General features: G+C 38.3%; 4 protein-coding genes across 10 annotated transcripts; 1 reads left to right on the forward strand and 3 right to left on the reverse strand.

The window, feature by feature from the left end:
* Positions 1–238: 238 nt before the first annotated feature.
* On the reverse strand, positions 239–6,759 carry LOC117627396 (serine/threonine-protein kinase BLUS1-like). Of its 6 annotated transcripts, none has more exons than XM_034359471.1 (21): positions 6,340–6,705; positions 5,615–5,869; positions 5,393–5,517; positions 5,234–5,278; positions 4,970–5,051; positions 4,804–4,872; positions 4,443–4,613; positions 4,276–4,341; positions 4,040–4,108; positions 3,853–3,924; positions 3,325–3,674; positions 3,095–3,231; positions 2,884–2,978; positions 2,776–2,814; positions 2,636–2,695; positions 2,014–2,115; positions 1,862–1,913; positions 1,710–1,765; positions 1,273–1,337; positions 1,080–1,131; positions 239–844 (listed from the first exon to the last, which is right to left on the reverse strand). In XM_034359471.1, exons 1-21 carry the CDS (start codon positions 6,511–6,513, stop codon positions 788–790), a joined length of 2,193 nt encoding a protein of 730 aa, XP_034215362.1. In that variant the 5' UTR covers positions 6,514–6,705; the 3' UTR covers positions 239–787. The 6 variants fall into 6 exon arrangements, with proteins under 6 accessions (XP_034215362.1, XP_034215363.1, XP_034215366.1 ...); XM_034359472.1 differs by having other exon boundaries at positions 3,325–3,671; positions 6,340–6,702; XM_034359475.1 differs by lacking the exon at positions 2,776–2,814 and having other exon boundaries at positions 3,325–3,671; positions 6,340–6,759.
* A 1,535-nt stretch (positions 6,760–8,294) lies between these two features.
* On the reverse strand, positions 8,295–9,373 carry LOC117626939. The gene has a single exon (XM_034358766.1). The coding sequence runs from the start codon at positions 9,194–9,196 to the stop codon at positions 8,426–8,428; it is 771 nt and encodes a 256-aa protein (XP_034214657.1). The 5' UTR covers positions 9,197–9,373; the 3' UTR covers positions 8,295–8,425.
* Positions 9,374–13,023: 3,650 nt separating this feature from the next.
* Positions 13,024–16,755, forward strand: LOC117627167 (metal-nicotianamine transporter YSL1). 2 transcript variants are annotated; one of them, XM_034359100.1, is made up of 9 exons: positions 13,024–13,038; positions 13,243–13,550; positions 13,749–14,140; positions 14,263–14,435; positions 14,557–14,651; positions 14,740–14,874; positions 14,969–15,158; positions 15,355–15,469; positions 15,621–16,755. In XM_034359100.1, exons 3-9 carry the CDS (start codon positions 13,780–13,782, stop codon positions 16,538–16,540), a joined length of 1,989 nt encoding a protein of 662 aa, XP_034214991.1. In that variant the 5' UTR covers positions 13,024–13,038; positions 13,243–13,550; positions 13,749–13,779; the 3' UTR covers positions 16,541–16,755. The 2 variants fall into 2 exon arrangements, with proteins under 2 accessions (XP_034214991.1, XP_034214992.1); XM_034359101.1 differs by lacking the exon at positions 13,024–13,038 and having other exon boundaries at positions 13,105–13,550; positions 13,754–14,140.
* Positions 16,756–17,122: 367 nt separating this feature from the next.
* LOC117627168 (protein HLB1) lies at positions 17,123–22,164 on the reverse strand. The gene is made up of 14 exons (XM_034359103.1): positions 21,610–22,164; positions 21,080–21,202; positions 20,810–20,879; positions 20,203–20,316; positions 19,978–20,061; positions 19,491–19,541; positions 19,223–19,252; positions 19,010–19,072; positions 18,812–18,877; positions 18,522–18,650; positions 18,283–18,318; positions 17,869–17,988; positions 17,556–17,717; positions 17,123–17,381 (listed from the first exon to the last, which is right to left on the reverse strand). Exons 1-14 carry the CDS (start codon positions 22,005–22,007, stop codon positions 17,271–17,273), a joined length of 1,557 nt encoding a protein of 518 aa, XP_034214994.1. The 5' UTR covers positions 22,008–22,164; the 3' UTR covers positions 17,123–17,270.
* Positions 22,165–24,204: the final 2,040 nt, after the last annotated feature.

Raw genomic sequence — 24,204 nt, forward strand, 5'->3', positions numbered from 1 at the left:
CTGCAATGTTTTGTTAATTTGATAAGAGCAAGATTTTGTCCCAATTTTTTGTTAATTTGCAGTACTCGTGTCAACATAAATTTAACAAGAGAACATTATATTTAGAGATTAACACCAACTTTCTTCTTTTCTTATAAATTTTTACACAAAGATAATACGGGAGTTGCAGATTTGGGATGCATTCAAAATCCTATATTTCTAAAGAAAGCAAAAAATGAATAGTTTGTGGAAGCGTACATTGGAATAGGAATAGCGCAATTAGAATAAATGAAATAATAAACAGCATTACGTTCTACCGCCATCATATACAAGCTCATAAATCCATTTTGACAAAAATAATTATGCCACAATGTCTGTTTTAACCTTATAAATATAAAATACACCCCTATTTATTATATATGTATATAACTGTAGAACCAATTTGACCACCAGTCCAGGAGTTAGATCGCTACAGAGAAGCACCTATTTTCCATTTTTGAACAGGACAAATCACATCCGGATGAATCCATAAGCTCGATTATTACTTGTCTGAATTCTGAAGTGGCCGACATCCTTGAGGGAACTTATTAGGTACAGTGGGAGAAGTGATTCAGGAGTGATTCAGGAACATCAAATTGTTACCTTCTCCATGCATCTACTTTTACCGGCAGCCAATGAACAATTCCCGTTCAGCATAGAGAAAAAAAATTTGTTGGTGAGAACACATTCGGCACGATCTACCGCTCATTGGCCGGATGTACATGGATTCACTTTACACTAATCACAACTTTGGGTTTTCAGGCACCCCTTATCTTCCGTCCCCATTTTCTTCCTGCCCAGATACAGCATTCAGCTGTTGCTGTAACTGTCACCAGATAACCAACTCATTAATGAAAAACTATATGCAATCAAATAACCAGCAATAATGGCATGCATGGGAACCCATCACTACCAACTGGTCCAACTCAAACTAACTTGAACTATACCATTTTCTCAAACCCTCGTACTCATACTAGACTCGACTACAACATTATGCATTCTTTCTTCCTTCAACCATATAAGGCACGAAAACTGTAATTTTGAACCCTTGAGCAACTCACTTGAATGTGTCTCATCTTTTCAGCAGTCAGTTCATCACTCAAGTTGTTCATCCTAGAGAGAGAGAGAGAGAGAGAGAGAGAGAGAGAGATAGAGAGATAGAGAGAGAGAGCATTAGACAAACTTATATGAAACCAGGAAAAAAACACAGAAAAGGACTTCAAAGGCATTCAGTTTAAACTTAAGATGACTAACCTAGCTTGAAGCTCAGAGACCTTGAGGAGCAATAAACGCTCCCTCTCAGAAACTGCAGCTTCGACCTGTTGGTTAAACAGAGTAGAAACGTGATGAGTCGATAAAGCTAATGACTTATCATGATATCAGTCCAATAGAGTTTTGTCATGAACCAAAAAAAAAAAAAAAAAAAACATAAAGAAATCTGCTTTTCCACAGTATATATCACATAAATTGATTTAGTAAACAAGTCCAGTTCAAAATGAACTAAGCTAACAGTTATTTTTTCCTCAATCAGTCAAAGTTGATGGAATTCTGTCAAATAAACAGTCAAGTAAACTACCATTTGGAAAAAAAATAATAAGAAGAAGATGCTAAGAACGAAATTTATATCATTCCCATTATAGTAGTCATATCCACATCAGAACAATCACGGTGACAAAATAAAATATACTTACACTTCCATTGGTCTCAGAACTGCGGGGCAGTGGAGGCAACTTTCCATTTTGAGTACCTGAGACAAAAATGGAGTACCATACTAACTGGTTCAATGCCTCCTTACTGATAGACAATTAATTTCAAGTATCAAACTCATAGATATTTCACTCACCTTCTACTGCCTCAGCTGGTTGCAAGGTGCTCAGTAAATTCATAATTATATCCTGCAATCAAAAGAATAAACAAGGACACTCCTTAGCTTCAGAAATAAAATTCTTCAGGTCAAATATCCACTATCTATGTTGTACCAAATTTGTTCTTTACCTGTTGAATCGACGTCTGCTGAAAAAGATTCTGAAGGTGAGGCAAGAGAAGTGATGCAGGTATGTTGCTGTTGTTCAACTCCTTGGCAGACGGAGTGGTAGGCTGAAACATAATGAAATCATAAATGGACAAATACATTTCAAGCTACCACAGTCTTAAGTTAGTGACTGGACCTTCTATGTTGTCATAATAGATATTGAATATGGGGAAAAAACTATTGGCACTATGCCACTACCTAATGTTCATCGAATAAACACAGAGACACGGATATATGAATATGTGCACACACACATACAATTTAGATCTCCCAGTTATCGGTGAGCATTAAGACCATGCTCACCACCGTTGGATCAAAATCTACGGCTGTTATCCAAATAAATTAATTTATTATTGAATAAATTTCAGCCATTGGATTAGAATCCAATAGGTTGAAAAGTTCGAATTTTTATGTTCATTAGTGAGTAAGATAAAGATATCAAACACACACACACACACACACACACACACACACACATATGTATCATGTGTGTATGTATGGATGTTTCTGTACACAACTATCGTTATGTATACACAGAGAGAGAGAGAGAGTGGGGGTGGGAAGGAGAGAGATTACAACACAAACCATTTGCCTGGATTCAAATACCCAATCACCAACGCTTGCTGACTTTCTTAGAGGTGATCCCTAAATAATAACAAAAGAGAACGTGAATTAGAACTGAACAAATTACTTGAGAAAGGGTTAGGAAAATACTGGCTACCTACCTGTGAAGATCGACGAGGTATTGTACTTGATGGAATATCCTATGGCAATTTTTTTAAGTCAGTGATTGTAAAAAATAGAATAAGCATACCATAAGAACAAAGCCTTACCTTTACAAGATCTAAATTTTCTGATGTCACTGAAAACCTCCCCTTAATTTGCACCAAATTAGCCTTTGACTTGTCATCCAAAGAATCTCTAAAACCTATTAAAGGTGAAACACTTAGCGCTACAAGAATTCTGGGCCCAATGTACTCATAACAGTAGAAAGAGTTGCATTTTTAATTGTCATCTCTAAAAAATAATGGACATCTTCATTACCTCCAGAAGATTTTATAGGAGCTGATAAACTGTTTGCCGAAGCTCGATTTGGAAGCATCAGTGGACCACTAAAGCTTGGTGTTCGTCGTACTTCACATTTAGCTTTATCAATTGCCGGTTGATTTTCATTCTCACTCCTAAAGATAACAAAGCATCAGGCTCTTATCCCTTGAGAGAGAGAGACAACACCAATAGCTTCAATTTTGGAGCATTATTTAACCATGACAAACCTTTCAAAGATGCGAGCCCTTTCTGATACTGAATGACTAAGCACAGCACCAGGTGTGAGTGGGCCACTCTGCGTTTGACGACTTTTCACCGATAGATTTTTATTCTTGGCCTGTACCATGTCTTTTTCTGATGTAGATGCTGTTGCCTCAGAGCTTGATTCATTTTTCTTCCAGGCTGTTTTCTGCTGGCCACCAGATTCCAGTATATTACTTTCAAGAACCTTGCCTTTTTTGTTCAAGCTTTCAACCTGTTGTGCCTCATAATCATTTACTTCTTTGTATTCCGTCCAATATGGTTCACTATTTTCGTTCAACTTCCCCAAACTGGATTGGCAACCAGTTGCTTCCTGCTAGCATAAAAACAAAAACAAAACAGAACAAACAAAAAAAATTATTTTTCTGCATAAGAATAAGATATTTAAAAGAAAAGACCGGCAACGTGCACTATCACCAAAAAAGAAACTAAAATCTTATACTGCACTAAGAATAGCATGACAAATGTCTCAAGAATAAAAGGAAATTGATGACCTTATAACTAACAACGGATTTCAACTTTTCATCTTCTTCCATCATTTCTGGAATATCATCATCATCTCGCACCTAGCAAAAACAAAGGATATTAATTCAGATTCACTCGCCAATATAGAAAACAAGGAAGCTACTGCCCAGAGATACCACCATGCTGATAATTGCTAAATACTAATACGTGGCATACCAGGGATGCTTGGGCTTTTAAATCCTCAACATCAAAGTTCCAGGCGCTGACTCCTCGCTGGTACTCACTCTGATCAAGGAAAGACAATGACACCACTAAAGATTAGGGCAAAAGAAATAATAAGGCACACATTAGCTGTCAAGTTGGTATAAAAAAAGCTTTGGATATGAACATACTTGACTCTGTTTAAGTCAGTTTTATGTGAAAAAATAACAGCATTAAGAGATGTCTCAGACCTGTGATATTGCCTCTTGCTCTGCTGAAGGCATTTTCTTCAAAGCCAGTTGTGCTGCATCTTTGAGCTGCGATATTCCCATATTTTAGCAATTCATAAAATAAGAATACTAACACATGTCAAAGACCGAAAGCAAGGAAGCGATATAAAAATGGAGTGACAGCTAACCTGGAGTGCTTTTACACGATTCCAAAGTGGTGGCAAGTCTGTAAACAATTTCTTTATAGAAAGCTCTGGAGGTTTTGCGTTCTTGAAAAAGGAGTGTTTCAATAATTTCTCTGCTGTTGGTCTCTTTGTTTGATCTTTTACCAAGCACATTGCAACCATTTCTTTAAAAGACTGATCACGACTGGAAATCCTCCAATTAGAATATTATTCTGTAAGCGAAATACAATACAGGGCAACAACTACACTTGAAGCCTTGGACTACTTACATGCCTTTTAATAACGCACAATGTACTAATAAATGATTTGCATGCATCAAACACATATGCGTTAATGTCACTCTATCTAGAAAGAAAACCAATACCTTAGAGAACTTTTTATCACGATCATAATCAAGTCCTGGAGGGGCATTCTGTATGGTCATGAGGAGAACCTGTGAGAACAAACAAAAAGAGTTTGACGTGTCAGAGGTTTTACTAAAGAACCACTATAGAGGTTGCAGTCAAGTTCAATCCTGGTAACATAAGTACCTTCATTGGAGGGTACTTTGAAAATGGTGCATGACCATGGGCCAACTCCAATGCCGTTATACCAAATGACCAAATGTCAGCCCTGTAAAGAGATCAACCAACAGAAAATTAAGAAATAAGCACATAGGACCCTTTTTTCGAATTATACAGTACAGCTCGGAATTTATCATTTCCTCCAAAAGTTAAGTGAAGAAGTTAGCTTTCAAAGCAGATAATACATTGAACAATTGCAAGAAATAGGCTACGGCATAAAATAAAACTCACTTGGAATTGTATCCACTTCCTGGTTGCAATACCTCTGGTGCCATCCTGGAAAGCAAAAACCAAGTTTTAATCTCAAATACATGGATAATAAAGCAGTTAGCATAACATGTGGCACCAAACCAGGAATTAAGTAATAATTTATGTGACTTAAAAACTCACCAGCATGGCGTTCCTACGAAAGTGTTTCTTGAGCGTTGCCTATCAGCTGCATCAAACAAGCAAGCTGAAACACCAAAGTCCGCAAGTTTCACCACCCCATTAGTATCAAGTAGTATGTTTCCCGCCTGCAGCAAAGACAGTAAAACAATCAAAAAGTAAGAACCTCCAAACAAACTTATGACAATGAAACAGAAAGGAAGGATACCCGTAAATGAAACAAACCTTAACATCTCGGTGAATATGACCTTGTTTATGAAGGTAAACCAGAGCCTTTAGGGTTTCCTTAAGGATAGAACCGATCGCAGACTCCTCAAACCCATCCGGATATGCGATTTTCATGAGGTGCAAACAAGAACCCTCTGCCATGAATGGCATGATCACCCAAAGGTTTCGCTCGACAACAAATGAACAATACGCCTTTACAACATTTGGGTGATCTATCAAGCTCATCGTTTGCGCCTCCCTCCGTATATCTTCCTATGAAAGAATACAAGCATAATATATCAAATAATGGGTTATGCATTTTCACCCAAAAAAATAACGGGTTATGAATCAGCTACAATACTGGAAACAGTAGAACATGGGTTTTCTTCAGCAATATTCATTTCAAAGAGAGTACTTCAGCGACTAAGATAATAGCATTTGCAAAAGTTGTGATTTGTGCTCATCAATACAGACCGTTGAGGATCTGAAGCATAAATTAAAACCAAATTAAACCCTACACCAATTAAAAAATGAAAGTCCCCCGATTCCTAACTAATTCCGCATTCACAAATCAAGCATTCAATTTCACAAATCGAAGTCCAATCTCAAACCAAAGCAAAGATCTTAAGCTCATATCAAATCTAGCTTCACTCAGGAACCAAACAGCTGAAAATGATCCCCCAAAGTTCGTTAACAACAATAAAATTTAGATTTTGAAACAAGCAGAGCAATAAGAAACTGACGAAATTGCTGCCGCAGCGATCGAGATCCAAACATTTTACAGCGACGACTTCATTGAAAGGGAGATAGATCGCTCTGTACACTGTAGCACTGGCGCCATAGCCAACCTCTTCCAGAAGCTTGTAGTCGCTGGGGTTCGCAGAGTGAGACCTGGAATTGGCTCCCATCCTCCCCATGCTCCTCCTCTTGGAGAAGAAGCGACTAGCGAGGACTTGCGCTTTGGCTATACCTGAAACAGAGTTGCGTGCCGTTTTGAGGCTATGGGCTCTGCGTTTCGATGATATTATATAAACTCGTTGACCGCCATGAGAAGCGAAAAGGAAAAGGCGATAGAGAGTGAAGAAAGAGAAGAGAACTCGGAGCAGAACTTGGCTTGTGAATTCACTGAAATGTGAGGTGCTGACGTGTCGGAGGCTGTAAAGGGTGATGGGGATGTTGACACGTGGATGGGTCATTACAGGGGACGGCTGGGACCCGCGCCCTCGCTGGGTGTCTTTTGGACCTTTGGTGAATTTTTATTGTTTTTGTAATTTTTCGAGGTGGCTCTGTGGCTGAGCTGAGCTATCAATAGTTTTGTTGCTAATTATTATTAATTTTCAGACAAACCCTTATTTTTGGGAATTATGATTTTGAATTTCTTGGCCAGATTTCTTGCTTTGTCCGAAATGTATTATTATTTTATTTATCTTTTTTAACGAAAAATTACGGGAATGACATGCTGCCTTCCATTGATTAGAAGATTTAATTCGATTGATTGAACGTCATTAGATCATCAAATTAGAGGAAATTTTTTTTTTTCTTTTCAAGCACAATTTTCCAACAAAAAATGTGAAGTTTATTTCATGCTTAACTGTTGCATTTCAATGGAAAAAACTTCCCCAATTTAAAATGTTCTTATGATTATTTACGCTTGTTGACATTTGGTATGATTTTTTAACTAAATGAATCATACACTGTACATGCGATACATGTGTAATGCAATAGCGATTTCATGATGGCCGTTGTTATCATTCTCCAGCTAGATAGGCATGATGATAGAACGACAGAGATAACCGAAATGGAGAATAACATGGAGTACTTGTATAGTTGTACTGTCTCGTAGGCTACGGAATTGTCAAACTCCTCTAACTATTAAGCATGTTCATGTGTTGGTGGTTTGCTCACTTGCTCATTTTCCCTTTGGTCGACCAGGAAGGGCTTTTATTGGTCTTGTCAATTGTAAGGCTGGTGTCCCTCACCATCAGATAATGATACACAAGGGGTAGGCTGGTGTCAATGTTTGCCCATCCAATGTTTCATATGCACAAAAGAACAACATATCATCAACTTTAAATGATCTTTAATTGACATGCAAGGAGCTCATTAAATCTTGTACATGTACCAAAGAACATGTTAGATCAACTATGTTCTCTTAATTTGATGTGTATTCATTACAACCAGTTATTATGATCAACGATATTAAAGGAAAAGAGATTCGTACACATGACATTAAGTGCATGAATATCTCCTCTTAACCATTTAAGTTACAAACTTTTTATATGGACGTAACCTAACTCGAGCGAATCATATTGTATAGCACTTTTACGAGTTTAGTTTCATTTCGTTGACCGATCTTTCGTATTATCAATGTTGTCCCCCTAACATTACTCAACCTAAGATACCTAGCATGTAGGTACATACCCTAGAGGTAGAGAGGATAGAAAACATAAAAGTTAGTTTTAGTCATGTCTAAAGATAAGCTCGTCAACTAGGCACTTGCCAAACACAAAGGGATTGAGGAAAGGATATTATTTTTTTTGGTGAAACCCAAGGCAAAAAGTTTATATGATTGAAGCCCAAGGATGGAAAAGGCTTTAATTGAAAACACAACACAAACAAGGGATATTGAAATCTTCTATAACTAACTTCCCACAATAGAGAAATCTAAGCTGTGATGTGATTAGATGACTTGACCCCATTTTCTCAAAAACGAAATTAATTAAATTCATTGAAATCATTATGACCTTTACTTCTTTTGGGTCTTTGCCATTGAACTCTCAACAACGTGTCAAAATTTCAAGATTTGAAATTACCAAAAACCCATTGGGCTTAAAATAATCTTCTGCGTCTTAGTGTTTTGGCAGAGGCTTTGGAAACAAAGTAGCCGACGCCTAAACACATGACCCAAATACCCACATCAACGGCCCATCTCACTCCTTCCATATCTACCTCTAACTCCATATCCTCTCTGTCCACCTCACCACCCACCTCCGAATTTCCACCGTCCGATCCACATTTACAACAACAGCCGTCCGATTCATAATCCACGTCTCCCTCCTCCGGAATCTCCTCCAGCAGCTTAAACCCGCAGTTCCGGTGCTTTTTTGTTTTTTTAACCACCATTCTCACACTCTCAATCATCGCCACGTGTCCCTCCACGGCCACGCAGACCTGCGCCTCAGCTATCTCCGTCGCGACGCTCTCGCTCTCCAGCGCGCACTTACACTCCAATTTCCACTCTTGCCCCTCATCTTTCCTGAAACTGAAAGTTCCCTTCAGCACCTTCTCTTCCCTCAGATAAACCTCGAACCGGATCCCATCGCCGGCCTCGACCCGCTCCCGGGATCCGAATATCACTTCCCCGTCCTTCACCTTGGCATTCACGACCCGGTAGAGGGTGAGGAATGCCGGCGTATCGGGTCGGATCTTCGACCCGTCGATCTCTAGCTCGTTCTCGTTAATCCGAGGAAGAAACGAAAGAGTGAGGGATTCGGGTAATGGTGGCCGGGTATTCAGACCCGAAAACCGCAGATAGAAAGCCCGAATCTTCAACCGGTCTTTCCTCGGTTGAAATCCGTGGTAGTCAGTCGATCTACACATCTCGTTCTCCGGAGTATTTGACCCAAGTGAGATTCAAATAAGATGCATTGAAGGCGTGGGTATTTATACAGAGGGGGTGATGCGGGTTTGGTTCGGGTTTCCGGGGCAGGCAGCACACGGTTTATGTGATGATGACGTGGGGAAGACGACAAAAAAGCACCAAGGTTTCTGAGATATTTCTGCGTGCTCGATGTACTGAGGACGAGCGATTGAGGTAATGGTTGACGGCTGTAATGTGTTGATGCGAATAATGATGAGTTGTGAGGGGATTGGATGGTTTGGGAAGGTGCATGAATCCATGTACATGGTTTTTGTCTTGGTCTGGTTTTGGTGGTATTTTATGCCACTCAATTTGTATTCGAGTTCAACAAGAAACATTTGGAAACGGACGAGAGAGTTGTGATACTTTTGGCTCTTTTGGCAAGTTGTGACATGTATTATTATTTTTTTGGCTCCATTGACCTTTTATTTATTTCTTTATTTTGCATAATTTATCTCTTAATTTCTGAAGGAAAAAAATAATAATAATAGCTATCGTTCATAAAGGTTTACCTATTGAACTTTCGGTTTTATCGATGTTCTTCAACAATGGACTCCCATATCTCGGGGAGTGATTGCCACAAACTCGACATGTCTCAACAAAGAGAAACAATACTTATCACAAAGTCAATATGGTTACGAATAAACTTGCTAATTTATCGCCAACAATTGCTAATCTTAGAGTTTTACCTTTCCAATCAAGAAAACGAAACTTTGAATTTGGTTGAGTGTTTGATAAGGAAAAAAGAACAATGTAAGTTGAATACGTAGTGACCAAAATTAGTGCATTGTACAAGTTATGCATGTGAATATATATTACTTGCCAACATGAGTTGACCCCTAAGTTGTTTTTTTTTTTTTTCCTTAAATAAGGTACAAGTGCAGTATGTTGTTGGCTCATGGCTGCACAGTCTCCCAAAAAATGAGTTGACCCTCAAGTTTAAAGGGACAATTAACAATATCATGGGTGTTCAACTTTAGATCCAGCCCAAACTGAATTAATAATACTTCCACCTCCCAGGCCTTTTTCATTTTGTGGGTGATGAAGTACAACAACAGCAACGTCATCAGTATTCTAGACCCAATATTATTGCTGCAGCCACACAGTAAAGAGTCAGCACATAGAGAAAGTCAGCAACAGTGGCTTGACATCTGGCAATCTTGCACCTTGACAGCTGTTCCTTTGTTTAGTACTCTGTTTGATGGTTTAAGGAGAGTTGTTTATGATGCTAAGCCCAATGTGTCAGCTTAAACAAAGGTGCAATAATGCCATTATTGAGATTAATTACGGGACTTTCCCCTCACTTTCTTCTAATTTCTCCTAAGCTAAAGGCTATAGTTTAGCATATTTCTTTATGATATCATAATAGACTATTTACGGGAGTTATGGATCGAGTTTCCACAAAAAATGTATGTGGTGATAATTATACAAATGGGTCCTATCCTATGCATATGTTACATGGGGGTGGGAGAGATTCGGGACACTTGGAGGACGGGTGAAATGTCAAGTCTTCTCCATGAATTGTTGGTTTTAGGCTTGGAGTTCATCACTAAGAACATGCTTGTCCTTCTTGTTGTGGTTTCAATCAATTGCAGCCCCACACTCTTACCTTTTGCTTTCTGAAGCTGGAGAACAAGAAAAATACCAAAGCCTACCAAGAAGTGTGGTGCACAAAAGCCTGCTCCATGATCTCTATGGTTATAGCAATAGCTATAGCATGCCTAGCCCAAAATGAAAAAGTGGAGGCAGGGACCATAGCAGCCATTACCCCAAATATTCTGAACCAGTATACTAGAAAAAGTCAAGCTCAAAGTAAAAGGGATGATATATATATATATATATATATATGTATCTGCTGTTAGTGCAAAAGAAAGTTACAGCTTTTGAGTGTGACTGAGTTGCAATCCCATATCTATTTGTTGAAGATCACCATAAGATTGGTCAAGGCTCCACTAAAGTCATCGTAACTATGATTACAAAAGCCACTTTGGATGAAGATTTCTCCTCCATTTTCTCATTTTAATCAACTATTGCATATGGGTTTTTCAACCCACCTTGAGATCTCAATTGAAAAGTTGTAAATATGGTAGGAATATAGTTGATTTAAAAATATATGGGATATGTACTGATCAATATCCAAACCAAATAGAACCAACACCTATTATACATGTCTCCAAGGACTGATTGGATAGGCTTACAATGTCCCTCAATTTGGACTTGCCCAAAAATAAAGCAAACATATTTGATTATTTAAATAATAATAATAATAATAAAAAGGAGTAAACATATTGGATTGGGACCCACAAACAAGTCATAATAAGTTTGTGTGATTTTTCTTATACAAATGATATTGAAAGCAGAACATGACTTTAAGTGCACGTGTAACTAGTCTAAACCACTTGAACTACAAGCTCTTTACGTAAGAAGCTTGTACTTCTTTACAGCATCTTACAAACTTTTGTTAGTCAGCTGATCTTTCAACAATTATTGGCAACCTTATAATATTGGGAACTTTTGGGATGACCTCAACAAGTTGATTATATGTACACACATGCATACAAAATCTTGAAATGAGGCCATGCCCAGTTAGACCTTCCTCAAAGTTTCAACATGGGTACCCACCACTGTAAATATTCTATATTTCTATTGGTGATCTTTTGAAGAACAGAACAAAATGTTTCCATGATTTGATGAAGTACAGATGCTTTCAAAAGCTAGAAATAAAAATTAAGTCGGCAAGCATAATGCATAAGCCAATATTAAGTCGTGTATATCTAAGCCATATCCGTTTGTTTTTTGGTCGAAGAAAAAGATGGAGAAGAAAGAAATGCATCAAGCCATCATTGAAGCTTAATTAAATAGTCAACCTGAGATTATGGGGTCTGAGGTTTCAATCAGTGGAAGTTTTTTGTCATCTTTTTTCTGGTGCCAAAGGTGTCAAAGCCACGTGCAGGCACGGTGCCATTGCTGAATGTTCCAAAAACCACAGCTGGGTTGAGTGTGCGTGTGCAGACCTCACGGCCATTGCTTTTTTTCCACAGGGGACAAAGAACGCCCTCCCTCCATTCTCATTCACAGGTGATCCTCCCTGCACTGATTAGCTTCCTCTCAATTTCTTTTCTGATTAGGTTTGCCAAGGAAAACTTTGATCATCTGTGTCTTTTACTTAATGATTCAAATTTAATGTTGACAAGTAATTGCTGGATTTGATGTATTGATCAAGCATATAATGAGGACATTGTTATACAAAAACAAAGACTAGCTTCACATGTTATGTCTACAGAACCCAATAAACCAAGCAAAATGTACAGAGAGTGGCACATAAAATATATGTATAAGTCATAAACTTTTAGACTTGTACTTTCTCGAGCTATACAATTCTAATTATTTTATGGGTCGATTAAAAGGTCGTCGTGTGTATATATTTATAGAATCGAATAAAAGAGTTGAACATATGAGCATTTCAGTGGGTGAAATAGTAAAAAAGTGAGCGAATTATTTAACTTTTAGTTCGACCGTCAAAAAAATATTACTCGTTAAAACGAGTCATTTGATGTGATTTTGCTTATGTGAAAAAAGGATACGTAGAAGCGAAACTCTATGATTGTCAAATGCAAAGGAATCTTCTTGACTTTTATGACCCATCATGCTCAAGAAACAACACCAATGTTTTGTTTTGTTTTTCTTCGGCAGCTATCATTTCCTACTAAAAAAGGGGTGTTGCTTGACCCACAAATGTACAACTTACAGATTCCCAATGGTCCAATTTAACCACTTCATTTCATGGAGAGTAAAGGATAAGGTCAGCTAGCAAAGCCAATGCTTGTGAAGTAGGCAATCATATATATGGTTATAGTTGTGATCAATATTGTAATTCATTTCCCACCTCTATATCAAGCACTTTCTGCCTTCCTAGCACTTCAAAAATCTTATTTATTAGTTGGTACTTTTGCAAGTGGTTGATTTATATATAAACTAAAGACATATCAGATATTTTTACCGTTAGGTGTGGAATTTCCATTGACGAGATGTATTTATGTGCTTTTGGAATTTGTGGGCTAGTGTGAATATATTGAGGAAGAGGATAGCCTGTCTGATATCAGTTGCTGAATTGTGGGCTACATATTCAGGAAGGCAAACACATGCATATTTTCTGGCTGTCCTGTTCAGTACAAAGGGTCTAAATTATCAGCTAAACAAAAAGACAAGGACCAACATTTGTCAAGATTTATGTGATTTCTATAGCCAATCCAGTCCCATCATCCATTGCAGTAGCTACCTAGAAGGGAAGGATTGAAATAAAAGAGCTCCAAGGTGATTTCATCATGCATTGATTCCTTTTTAACCTTTTTTTCTTTCTATGTGTACAACATCTTCATGCTAGAAGTGGCAAGTTATTATTTAGATTTTATCCCATTTTCTCTGTTTGCCTAACAAATAAGCGGACCCCCAAGAAGTGGCAAGTAAATACCTTGCTGGGTTCTTACAAAGGACTTGCTGTAATTTGAGTAGTGCAGAGACAGTAAAACTGAAAGCCATCGGCATGGATTTGGAAGCAAGAGAGAAGAAGGAGATTGAGAGAGAGGACGTGGAAGACGAGACAGTAATCGAACCTGAGGAGTTAGCTGGGACAATCCTTCCATGGACAGAGCAGATAACGGTACGGGGAGTCGTTGCAAGCATAGTGATTGGAATGGTGTACAGTGTGATAGCCATGAAGCTAAACCTCACAACTGGGATTGTTCCTAACCTCAATGTCTCTGCTGCTCTCCTTGCCTTTGTGTTTATCCGGACATGGACAAACCTGCTTCAAAAGGCAGGATTTGAATCAAGACCCTTCACCCGGCAAGAGAATACTATGATACAGACTTGTGCAGTTGCATGTTATAGTATTGCTGTGGGAGGTATTTGGCTTTCACATATTAAACTAAGCTTTGTTATTAGTTCTCTTTTCTTCTTCTTTAAGTTGTTCTAATTTATAATTAATCTTAATCATTATATATCTTTATGCTTTTGGGATACGCAGGTGGATTTGCATCCTATCTCTTGGGATTAAACAAGAAGACATATGAGTTGTCCGGGGTGAACACAGAGGGAAACTCTGCATCTGATGTCAAGGAACCTGGGCTTGTTTGGATGACTGGTTTCCTTTTTCTAGTCTGCTTTGTTGGCCTTTTTGTCTTAATTCCTCTCAGGAAGGTATTTCTATATTGGTCTTTTAGTCTTCAGTTTCTTGTTCAACTTTTTCTGATATATATGATTTCTTTTGCCTTGAACTTTGAAGTAGATTTTTTTTTAAGGGACTTTCCTTCCTTCACAGATCATGATAGTTGACCTGAAATTAACATATCCAAGTGGTTTGGCAACTGCTGTTCTCATCAATGGCTTCCACACTCAGGGAGATAAGATGGCTAAGTAAACATCTTCCACAAGTACTCTTCTTTTTCTTCATAGAAAGACATGTTAGAATCAAACCTCAACAGAAATTTCTGACCATTTGCAGGAAGCAAGTGCATGGCTTCATGAAGTACTTTTCAGTCAGCTTCTTGTGGGGATTTTTCAAGTGGTTTTACAGTGCCAAAGAAGAATGTGGATTCGCCCAATTCCCCACATTCGGATTGCAAGCTTGGAAACACACGTACGTATCAATGGATTTTCTTCAATCACTCTTTTCCCTTGCTTCTGCTAGCTGTAACTGATCCTTTGCAAATTGTGGCTACTATTGATTGCAGATTCTACTTCGATTTTAGTATGACGTTTGTTGGAGCAGGCATGATATGTTCCCATCTAGTAAACTTGTCCTTGCTTCTTGGATCTGTGCTCTCTTTCGGAGTAATGTGGCCGCTTCTTGGCCAGCTCAAGGGACACTGGTTTTCTGAGAGTTTAGATGAATATGACATGAAGAGTTTATATGGTTACAAGGTTTCCCTCAACCCTTTAAATTTCTATCCACTTTGTCCTTGTCTTGACAAAAACTTCCCTATCACCGGTTGTATACAATAAATCATATGTCTGTCTCTCTCATCCACGCGATGAGAGAGAGAGAGAGATTTATGATTGTACACGACCGGTTATCTCATACTCACTGACTCACTGTTTTCCATAAACCCCTTTTCAGGTTTTTCTATCGGTTGCTCTAATCCTTGGCGATGGACTTTACAATTTCATCAAGATACTGATTTCAACCATCGTTAACATTCATGACAGAATGAAAAACAAGAATCTCAACTTGGGTAATGAGAGCGGCCTTACAATTCCCTTTCACCAAGAATCTTAATATGTTATTTAGTTAACAGTTATATTAGTGGTTCTCACAGAGACGCACTAAAGTTTTTACTAATCACCAACATTAACTCTATGACATATCCACTTCTCTTCCTGCAGCTCTGGATGGCCAGGTGAAGCCAATTGAAGAAAAACAAAATGAAATCTTCCTCAGTGAAAATATTCCCATGTGGGTTGGAGTTGCCGGATATGTTGTCTTCTCCATAATTTCCATAATCGCTATCCCGATGATGTTCCCGGAACTTAAATGGTATTATGTCATTGTAGCCTACATGCTTGCTCCATCTCTTGCATTCTGCAATGCATATGGAGCTGGTCTTACTGATATAAACATGGCCTATAACTACGGAAAAGTTGCCCTCTTTGTGCTAGCAGCATTGACCGGAAAAGAACACGGTGTGGTGGCGGGGCTTGCTGGGTGTGGCCTCATCAAATCAGTTGTTTCTGTGGCTTGTATTCTGATGCAGGATCTCAAGACAGCCCATCTAACTTTCACCTCTCCTAGAGCAATGTTTGTGAGCCAAACCCTTGGCACTGCGTTAGGCTGTGTCACAGCTCCTCTCAGCTTCTTCTTGTTCTACAAGGCATTTGATGTGGGAAACCCAAATGGAGAGTTCAAAGCGCCTTATGCGTTGATCTACAGAAACATGGCAATTCTAGGTGTTCAAGGCTTCTCGGCGCTGCCTCAGCATTGCCTGCAGCTCTGTTATGGCTTCTTTGCTTTCGCAGTGATAGTTAACCTGGTTCGAGATTTTTCACCCAAGATTGGAAAATATATGCCACTTCCCATGGTCATGGGTGTGCCATTTTTAGTTGGGGCTTACTTTGCCATTGATATGTGTATCGGAAGTCTGATCGTTTTCACATGGCACAAGCTTGACAGCAAGAAGGCTGTGCTGATGGTTCCGGCAGTTGCTTCCGGATTAATTTGTGGGGAAGGGCTGTGGACTCTCCCAGCTTCAGTTCTTGCTCTGGCCAAAGTAAAAGCACCCATGTGCATGAAATTTTTGGGTTCCTAGTTTGAAGGGATTTACAAATGTGGTCAATGAGAAATGGTGAAAAGGGCACTTCATAGCGATAGATAGTTTGATTCTAAAAAATGTGACAGGATGTTATTTAGTACGAGGAAAATGGTAAGAAGTTGTATCCCTAAACAATAAAAAATTTCTCCTTGTCCCCATCCCACTTTGGTGGGCGATTGACCACCACTTAACAATATTCCTCTACAATTTTACTTTTGTTGAATGGGGATAGTGGCTCACAGCCTCATACGAATTGGTGCGATATTTTGTGATAAAACGAAAAAACTCTTCCTAGAAACACCTTCATGTCTTTGAGAAAGCCTTCAGTAGGGCATATCGTATACCCTTCATGGTGTGCAAGGAAGCGCATACGTTTGCTATGCCGGTGACACTCGTGATAATCGGCTCTCTTTCATACGGAGAGCAGCCAGATCCAGCTCAATGCGAATGGTGCTCAGTTAAAGGATGAGATACAGACATCAAAAGAGAGATAAAAAGAGTTGCAACTGTATGTAAATGTCAGTTTTCCTTTTAGCTTTCTAGAGATAGAACCACCAATTGAGTAAAATAATCTGACCATTCAGAGAAAAAAATGTATTGAACGTATCCAAATTTTATAATATACAGATTTTATTTGAACAAGTCATCCTCAATACAAAAATTATACATCACTCAAAACAAAATCATGGAACTGGTGATACATTTAAAAAATAAATAAATAAAAAAATCAGCCTGTTGTAATACCTGCCAGAACCTCACTCTTACCCCGCGCATAGATTGTGTAAACTAGACGGATTGCATCAAGCCATCCGTCAAGGAACTCCCATGAATCAGCAACCTGGAGGTTGAACATTCACGTTAGAATGGGTTTTTAATATAAAAAGGCAATGTTTTCTGCGCACTTTTTATGCACTTGACAGAATGCCAATACAATTTTAATGATTTGTCGACATTTTCTAATCATCATTCTACTCATATAAAGGATTTCTCTGTAACAAAAGGTGTTCCTTACCAGATAGACAGGTCCATGAATTGTATCAATGCAGAGGCCTGCACCAGGTGGTAAAGTCAGATCACCACATGATGAAACAGACACGATATCTGGAATGTCAACTTTTATAGCAGCTTCTCCTGATCTGCCAGAGATGCTTTGTTTTTGCTCACCTTTGTTAACCTGCTGAATGGAAGTAAATAAATAAAAAGAACACATATAATAACAAATAGATGAAGAATATACCTGAAGTACAATGTACACCTAATTCTGAGATTCACTGTGCACATCATATTTCTTTACTTAATACAATAAAAAACTGATAAAGAATTACCTGTTGAAGCCCTTCATTATTCAAAACAAATTGTGATCGTTTCCAATCACTATGAGGTGCAATTGATTTCCCCACTGGTGGTGCAGTAAGATATCCAACTTTGAGATAAGGTAAAGGAAGCTGTAAAGATTGAGTTCTATTAGAACATATACGCAACCCAAAAAAAAAAAGCAGGAACTAAACGACATCAAAGTACGACCACTGAGAGCTATGGGACTGAATGACTAGCTTAAATCTCACGTGCATCATCCCCAGCCAAAGGTGAGGTCCAAAACGAGTATGCACATCATGTATAATTCCATAATAAGGACCATTTCTCATGGAGAACAGCTAGACACCAATCTCATAACTGACCAAAAAATATTTATCCAAAAGCCTAGAGAGTTTATGGCAGAAATTGGTATTATTACTTACCATGGATCGCACCAGCCGCAAGGCACTACTGTAAACCTGTAAGTAATTAATCACAAAAACTTAGCATGAACAATCGAAGTTCACATCCTTAAACATCAAGGGGAAAATAAAATTAAGCGAATCCCGTGTCTCTCTAACTTAAGTGTTGTTGTTTTCTCCCTCTATGGTATAATTGGGTATTCTATTTTGAGAAAATATCAAATGAAGTTGACCGAGAAAGAAAACCATAGGATCCTTACATTGTAATTTGGTTTCAAAGCATGTGCAGCTGCAATGTAGATAGCAGATTGACTGTACAACTCATTAGGTGAAACTTCTTTGGGATTGCCAGATCCCCCAGTTCTTAGTGTGTCCTCTGCTAATCCATACTGAAAGTAGGAAGAAGAAAAGTTTTGGTGATTCAAGTTACATGGGATTATTAGATAAAAGAACTAGTGATCTCTTGTTACCCAGTATAGAGGAAACTGATCCTTTTAATTTATGGAGTATTGCATTATCCTAAATTATTAAGGATGAGTAACAAACTAACCAATACAGTTCCAAGGTTGTAAATTGCTCGATGAAAATCAAACTGCAACTGAATAGCTGCGCGGAACTGCAACAGAGGAAAGTGAAATAAGTCATGGCAGTATAAATCAGGAACTTACACTTCAGACATGAAAATAATTTTCTGGTTTTCCCACCAAATTCAATCAATCATTCTGATGTCTCCAAACAACCATAATACCTTACTAATTGCAGTTCTTACAATTGTTTGCTTTTCTCGTGCAGGAACAATCGCGCTGAGTTCCTAAATTGCATAATCAAAGAAGAAAAAAGTCAAACTGGAGTTTGTAACATAGAACATAAATACATGCTGAGCAAGGGGAAAATTCAACAAGATTTTCTCTCTTCTAAAAGAAGCTAAATTAAAAGCCAATACTAATGAAACTTAAGATACCTGCAGAGCAAGTCCCCAGTTGTTAAGTGCCTGAAAGATATAACATGGAGTTAGTACAAAGAAACAAGAGGCAAACAACTACATTGGGTTCCTTTCATCTGGCCAGAAGGACTTCATAACTCTCTCCCTCTCTCTGGAAGAGGGTTTAAAGAAAATGGCAATAAGATCAACAGTCATATAAGAGGAAAAAAATGTACAAGAAGTTGGTTTTCTCAGAATATGATAAGAAATTGGAAAAGGCCTAATACAACAATTTCTTGAGTCATACCTGGGGACTGTTCCAGTTGAGCAAAACAGCTTTTTCATAATTTTTTGTAGCCTGCAAATCAAATTAAGAGATGGTATAAATCACTTCACCCTTTTGACATTATGTTTTCTTGCAGAAAAAAAGAACTCAAGTTGGTTATGATTTGAAGGGAAATGAGAACTATTCCAACGTGATGCCAGCACAACACCGCCATATCTGACGAGAAACAAAATTGCTTTAAGTAACAGACTCCTAAGTTCCTAATTTCCTAAAGCTCATAAAGATCACCTAGTCCTTAAGTCCTAACATTACAACAAAATGAGGCAGATAAAAAGTAGCAGATTATTCATATTAAATGCTATTCACTTTTGAATATTAGAGTCATATCCAGCTTCCAAGTGTTAGAATCCATTTGCCACAACAGCGGCAGAAGAAACTAACAAGAGCAGAACCTTTTCTAAGACTCTGTATATCTTGCAAGGCTGAAGTACTGCAGTTGTAATCTAACCTGCTTCCATAGTTCTTCAGCTTCCTTTGTACGACCACGCATTTTTGCCCGATCAGAGATAGCAATAGCCCAATTATAGAAAGCCTGGCAAGCAATGATAACACATTATTTTCACACAAGTGATATAATTAATAAGAAATTATCAAGTAATGATAGCACTTTTGAGATCACTAATTTCACCAGCCACCTAATGAGATTATATTGACAAAGGATATGCAAACATACATCATGAAGTGTTGGGCATAGATGAGTAGCCTCATCATATTTTTTGCAAGCCTCCTCAAGCAAAGCATCTTTAGAAGGAGAAGTAGAATCTAAACTAACATTATCTGCACTTTCCTGCATTCCAAACGAGGATTGATTAACAGAGTAATTCGCACTGATACAATTCAGAGGAAGACAAAATGTGCTTAAAAATAAGAATTTCAATTGAAACTTCCTGTTATGAAATCATTTATAGAGAAACTGAAACATCTAAGCATACATTATTGGAGGAGAGAGCCAACATATGTAAGGTAACTTTAGCATTTTTCATTCCAAAAATATGACCCAGTCAGAAAACGTTGACTCATGTAGAGTGAGTGGGAAAATGTTGACTAATGTAGAATGAGTGATGTTCTCAAGCTTAGGATACCACATATAGCAGTAGACAGAGTTTCAATGAGCATATTGTTCTTACTATCACTTGCCTCCAACCCTTATAAAATAACATGATTTTCGCAACTCTCTTGCTAATAAATAATTTAAAACAAAGAAAGCCATCTGGTTGAAATTTAATTATCAAAACAATAACTAAATCCAACCAGGAATCAAACAAGACAGTATCTCAAACCTGAAGAACCAGTGCCCAATTGTATAGCGCATCATAATCATCTGGATTTCTCTCTATTGCACTAGCATACCTACACAATTTACATACAAAAAAGAATTTCAGGAAATCAGCACTCCAGGAAAACAACCTGTGGTATAAAATAAAAAATTAAAAGGAAGTGTGATCGTGCACATAGCAAACAACTCAAGCTTTGTTTTGGTAGTAAATTATAAAATTATACCATTACCTACCAAGCTGACAAGTAAGAAGAAAAGATAAAGAAGACAGTACCTCTTGGCAGCAAAAGTAAGAACCCGTTGGCGAGACCGACCATCATCATCGGCACCTGTGACGCTATTGATCAACTCCATTGCAGCATTGTTCTGCTCTGAGTGTTCCTGTGGGCTTTCTTCACTGATACAATTCAAACCCACAAATTGGTGGCAAATAAGTTGTAAATAAATTATTAACAAAGTATTAAGGTTATCCACTACACTGACCATATAAAAGTTACATTTTTGCCGCCCCAACCACAAATTTCATTCATAATAGTTTGATATGAGACTAAAACTGAAAAAATTTAGTCAAAAACAGTTACATGCTAATCAACCATAACCAATTTGAAGTGAAACTTCTATGATTCTTTGTCAGAATTTCCGTCTTAGAAAACCCGAAAGTGGGTATTGCAGGCAAATATTACGAATTGGAGCAATTGTCTACATATAACCGAAATTCAAGCATAAAAAACAGCACTTTGCACAATTGCACCACTAAAAGAAATGCAGAAACAATAAAATGAAATGAAATGAAGGAATGCAAACCTGTAACTGTATGGGGAGCTAGAATCATTAGCGACGTCGTTCGATTGGTCATTTTTCAAGCCACCGAGCAACTCTCTCATTGTGAATGTACGGCTTCCTTCGTCCTTTTTCAGCTCTGGATGCGCACTTGCTTGGTTATTCGATTGGATCGCGGCTTCTACGACTTCATCCACTTTCGGATCCGCACCATCGGTTACCACTGCTTCTGGTTCAGGTTGGAGTTCCGGTTTAGCTTCGGGCTCTGGAACCGGCTCGGGTTTAGCTTTGGGCTCTGGCACGGGTTCTGGTTTAGCTTCAGGCTGTGCCACTGGTTCTGATTCGGAATCGGGTTTCGGATTTGTCGTCGGGTCCGGTTCGAGTCCGTTCTGGGACTGGGGTTCTTCCGGCGCCGTGGACATTGTGAGAGATCGGACGAGCGATGAGATTTCTAAGATTGATCCGACTGCGAACACACAGAAGGGTCGTCGAGAGATGAGATCCGGTTGTTTCAAAGACTAAGACTGAGGGAAGCTAAACAAAATATCAAAAATACGCAGCTCTACGGATAAGGAGGGATTAAATAAATAAAGTAACCAAGTCATAAACGTACTTTTACTTCCAATTCATTAAGAGCAGGTCCAGCGGAAGGGCCCAGCCCGAGGCGAGGGGAAAAAAAAAAAAAAGGCGTTCCACTGTGCAGCCCAGGCCCGGGGGGTGTGGGACCCACCAATTCGGGCCAGCCCGAAGGCGAGACGAGCCTGAGCTTCAGCTCGTGGTCGCTGACGTCAGCCCTAACGTAGGTAAAAAAATTTGAACCAGCGCTCGCTGATGTCAGCGCCAACGGGAATAAGCCACGTGTCGCCTCCCCAGCCCTCCGATCAGTATCTCCGAATCCATTCTACGGCTGAGGCTTTTTTGGGCAATAAAAATATGAAAAAAAATCGTAAATTTTTTTTAAAAATTCTAAAAAATTCTGATTTTTTTTTTCTATAAATACCTATCAATACCCTTCACTTTCAACACCAATCCTCATACATTTAATTATACTTCTACTATTATTCACTCTTTACTCAACATTTTCCTCTTTTTCATCTAGTATTTTGATTTCATATTTTTATGGCTTCTTCTATCGAAATCGGAGGGGCTTGGAGCACCATGGAAGATGTTTCCTTGTGTGAGGCTTGGCTCCAAATTTGTCATTGTCCCGTGTCCGGCAATGAGATGAAATTTTTTCATATGTGGAAAAAAATTCATGCCGAATTTTGTGAAAAAATTCCGGGGTCTACTCGTACGGAGATGGCATTATCCAGTAGGTGGAAAATTCTCAATAAAGAGTTGGGAAAATGGAGAGCTGCCCTAGCAAAAGCGATGGACAACTATAGAAGCGGGGAAAATCGTACTAACGAGGTAAGTATTTTATAATTTTTGTTTTATTAAGTTTAATCTCCTAATATATATATTTTGTTAATATTTGTTAATATTTGTTAATATTTCTTGCATTTTAAATATTTTGTTCATATTTCTTGCATTATCAATATTTTGTTAATATTTCTTGCAATTTAAATATTTTGTTCATATTTCTTGCATTTTCAATATTTTGTTATTATTTCTTGCATTTTCAATATGTTGTTAATATTTCTTGCATTTCCACTAGTTTCTTAATTTTCTTGCACTTCTAATTTATTTGTAAGGTTAATTGCATTTCCATTATTATTATTTTTGTTACTTGCATATCCAATATATTTTAAATATTTATTGCATTTCCATTTTTTTTGTTAAATAGATGATTCAAGCACAATTGTGGTGCATGCAGTTGATGCTACCAATCATTCCTGAGAATCCTCGAGCTTCTGCTTTTTGTAGAAGCCGTTGGAGGTCCCTGGGAGTAGGTCTACGCAGGTAGTCCCTAGTGTACAGAGTTTCAATAGCTTGACAAAATCTTACCAAAGCCTCCAAGGTAGTGGACTTCCCCATCCGGGCAATCTCATTCACCTGATCAGCAGATGCTCCATACGCCAACATTCGTATAACAGCTGTAAGCTTTTGCTCCGGAAGAAGCCCCAAAACCCCAGTAGCATCACACTTTTGAACAAAGTATGCATCATAATTGCAAATATCATGCATGACTTTATTGAACAAATGAGGTTGCATTCTAAATCGCCTTCGAAAATCAACATCATAGTACAAAGAAGTTGAGATAAAATAATCTTCCAAAAGATTCTTACCCCGAGAATGCCTATGTCTTTCCACATTCCGGCGGCGGCCGACTTGTGAACCACGACGGCGACCTTGGTTCTCTTCTTCTTGCAAAGCCACTGCTATGAGAACTTGCTCATCGACTTGTCTCTACAACTCATTGACTTCATCTGCTCTACGGTTTCTCTCATTTGTTTCTCGCTCTTGCCTCTCCAAGCATCTCCTAAATTCTTCCATTGAGAATGAATGAAGTATGAATTCTAAACTCTGAGAAATGAAAATATAGAAAGATGTGGTGTGAGAGGTATGAGCTGAGCCTCTGATTTTATAGAAAATTTTGGCAAGATAGACATGCCACGTGGCTTGATTTTATTGGATGAAAATCTTATCTGAAATTTGAAATTCATCCGAAATTTGAAC

The sequence above is a fragment of the Prunus dulcis genome, chromosome 5 (assembly GCF_902201215.1).
Source record: "Prunus dulcis chromosome 5, ALMONDv2, whole genome shotgun sequence".
NCBI lineage: Eukaryota > Viridiplantae > Streptophyta > Magnoliopsida > Rosales > Rosaceae > Prunus > Prunus dulcis.